At 56.7% G+C, this 1,968-nt stretch overlaps 1 protein-coding gene across 1 annotated transcript in view; it reads left to right on the top strand.

The window, feature by feature from the left end:
* LOC113491118 (SH3 and multiple ankyrin repeat domains protein 3-like) overlaps nucleotides 1-795 on the top strand; it is a 30,731-nt gene extending 29,936 nt beyond the window's left edge. The window contains exon 7 of the mRNA XM_026867819.1: nucleotides 146-795. Coding sequence (XP_026723620.1) covers nucleotides 146-173 — 28 coding nt within the window. The 3' untranslated portion in view covers nucleotides 174-795. The remainder of the gene's footprint in view (nucleotides 1-145) is intronic.
* Nucleotides 796-1,968: the final 1,173 nt, after the last annotated feature.

The raw sequence follows: 1,968 nt of genomic DNA, 5'->3' as shown, positions 1-1,968 counted from the left end.
TGGGTGGGTGGTTGTCTGCTTGTTTGTTTATCTTTAAGCAACAGCCGCACATGCCAAATGTACCATGTGGAGCAGAATTTTAGATGCAAAACTGAGTTTTTCAGGTGCTGTTCTGGAAACCCACAACTGCTTTGTATTTCTACAGATCTGAAAGAGAGAGAGAAGAAAAATAAGCCCTTTAGGCATTTAGCTCCTAGGGTAAAGCTACCTCTTTCTATATAAACTCATCAATTAATTCTGTTTCAGTTAAATGGTGTAACATTTCTGGTGCAAGCTTTCAGCCGCTGCAGATACAACCCCCTGTTTCCTTGTAGGCTTTTTGTCTCTTCATGGTGTCTCAGCTCAGGCACAAAGCGGAGCTGAGCTCGCTTTCCGCAGCCAAGGGGATTGTCCATGGAGAGCTGATGAAAAGCTGGAGATTGGCATTGATGAGGCCACCTGAGATCTGCGCTTCTTGGCGCCTCCCCTCGAGGGAGTTTGGGCCGTTTCGGGGAGTTATTTGTGCTGCAGTGAGGCCAGAGGGGAGGTGGCACAGTCCAGGCAGGGGCCTGGCAGCAGCCCCCGCCCGCAGCGAAGGCAGCGTCCTTCAGCCACATCCCACAGGACAGCCCCCCAGCCCTGCCCGCAGCCCTGCCCGCAGCGGACGGCCCCCGCTCCCCCAAGCACCCCACTTTTCCCCACGGGCTGGGCGCAGCCATGAAGAGGAAGGCAAACCTGCAGCCCCGTGATGAGGGCTTGGCAGGGCTCCGTCCCGCTCCCCCGTGGAGGCAGCTGGACTTAGAGATGCTCAAGGCTGCGTCCTTGGCTCCCGGGGCTGCCCTTCCTGGGGGTGGGGGGGCTGCAAGGGTCTCACCCAGCTCCGAGGCGGGCCCGGGGATGCTCTGCCTCCCCTTTGGGTTGCCATGGCATTTTCCTAGCGTTCACCGCAGGGTGGCTGAGGATGGGCCCTCCTGAGCCCAGCTTTTCCACGTTAGACACAGCTCTGCAGCCAGCAAGGGAGTGGGAAAGCACAGACTGTTGAGAGAGACACGGATGGAGGTTGGGTGTTTGGAAAAGCAGGAGTTCCGAGGGGCTGCTGTGGCAGCATAGCGATGGAGAGCACACCCACCACAGGGAAGGGCTCCCCTCGGCCCGAGGTGACACCCCGATCCCACACCAGCTCAGCGCTTCCCGCCTCTGGTGCCCGGGGAGGGTCTGGCTTTGACGTTGCCGTGCGTTGCCTACAAGGAGACAGGGGCATTGTAGGTAGCAAGTCTCCGCATGCGTCCGTGTCACAGCAAGCACCACTGGCTTCACCTCATCTGGTCACTAACATCTACTAATCACAGCTCATCCGCTCATCCCGCGAGTGAGTAGAAGAGCAAACCGTGACTCTGCCTCATGCTTGTCCAGAGCGAGACTTGGGAAGAGCAGTGAGGGGTTGTGGGGGCCTCCGGGAGAAGAGCTCTGGGTCCCACCAAGACTCTATCGGTGCCAGAGTGGCCTGCAGGGGGGAAATGTGAAAGCCTGAAGGGTTCGCTCCTTGTGAGTCGAGCTCCGGGAAGGTCCCTGTGCAGTGGTTTATCACCCAAGCGCAGGAGAAGAGCTGTAAGGGCTGCTCCTGTCAGGGCTTTATCAGGCTAGAGGGGGAGGTCACAGAAAAAAGGCTTTTCTGCTTGTAGGGAGAAGTATAAGGAGACCCATTTAAATTTCAGGATTTTTTGTCAGCAGAGGCAAAGCAGCCGCATGGCAAGGGACCTGCGTGCAGTTCTGCTGGCGATCTCCGGCGCGAGGTTGGGGAGAGCTTGGCTTGGGGAGTCTGAGGGGAACACACGAGGAGACTGGGCATCTCCTGTGGATGCCAGCCCGAAATTTCCTTTTCCTACAAAGATCAGAGGAGCACAGAACAGGCTTGCTGCAAGGACAGATCTAATGTTTATTTAAGGTGTAAGCAGCTTGCTGCAATGAGAGATGTAACGTTTAGTTAAG

This window comes from Athene cunicularia, assembly GCF_003259725.1.
Source record: "Athene cunicularia isolate RWA chromosome 1 unlocalized genomic scaffold, athCun1 chr1_part2, whole genome shotgun sequence".
NCBI classification, from domain to species: domain Eukaryota; kingdom Metazoa; phylum Chordata; class Aves; order Strigiformes; family Strigidae; genus Athene; species Athene cunicularia.
The sequence above is the reverse complement of the archived record's forward strand: the minus strand, read 5'-3'. Positions and strand labels throughout refer to the sequence as shown.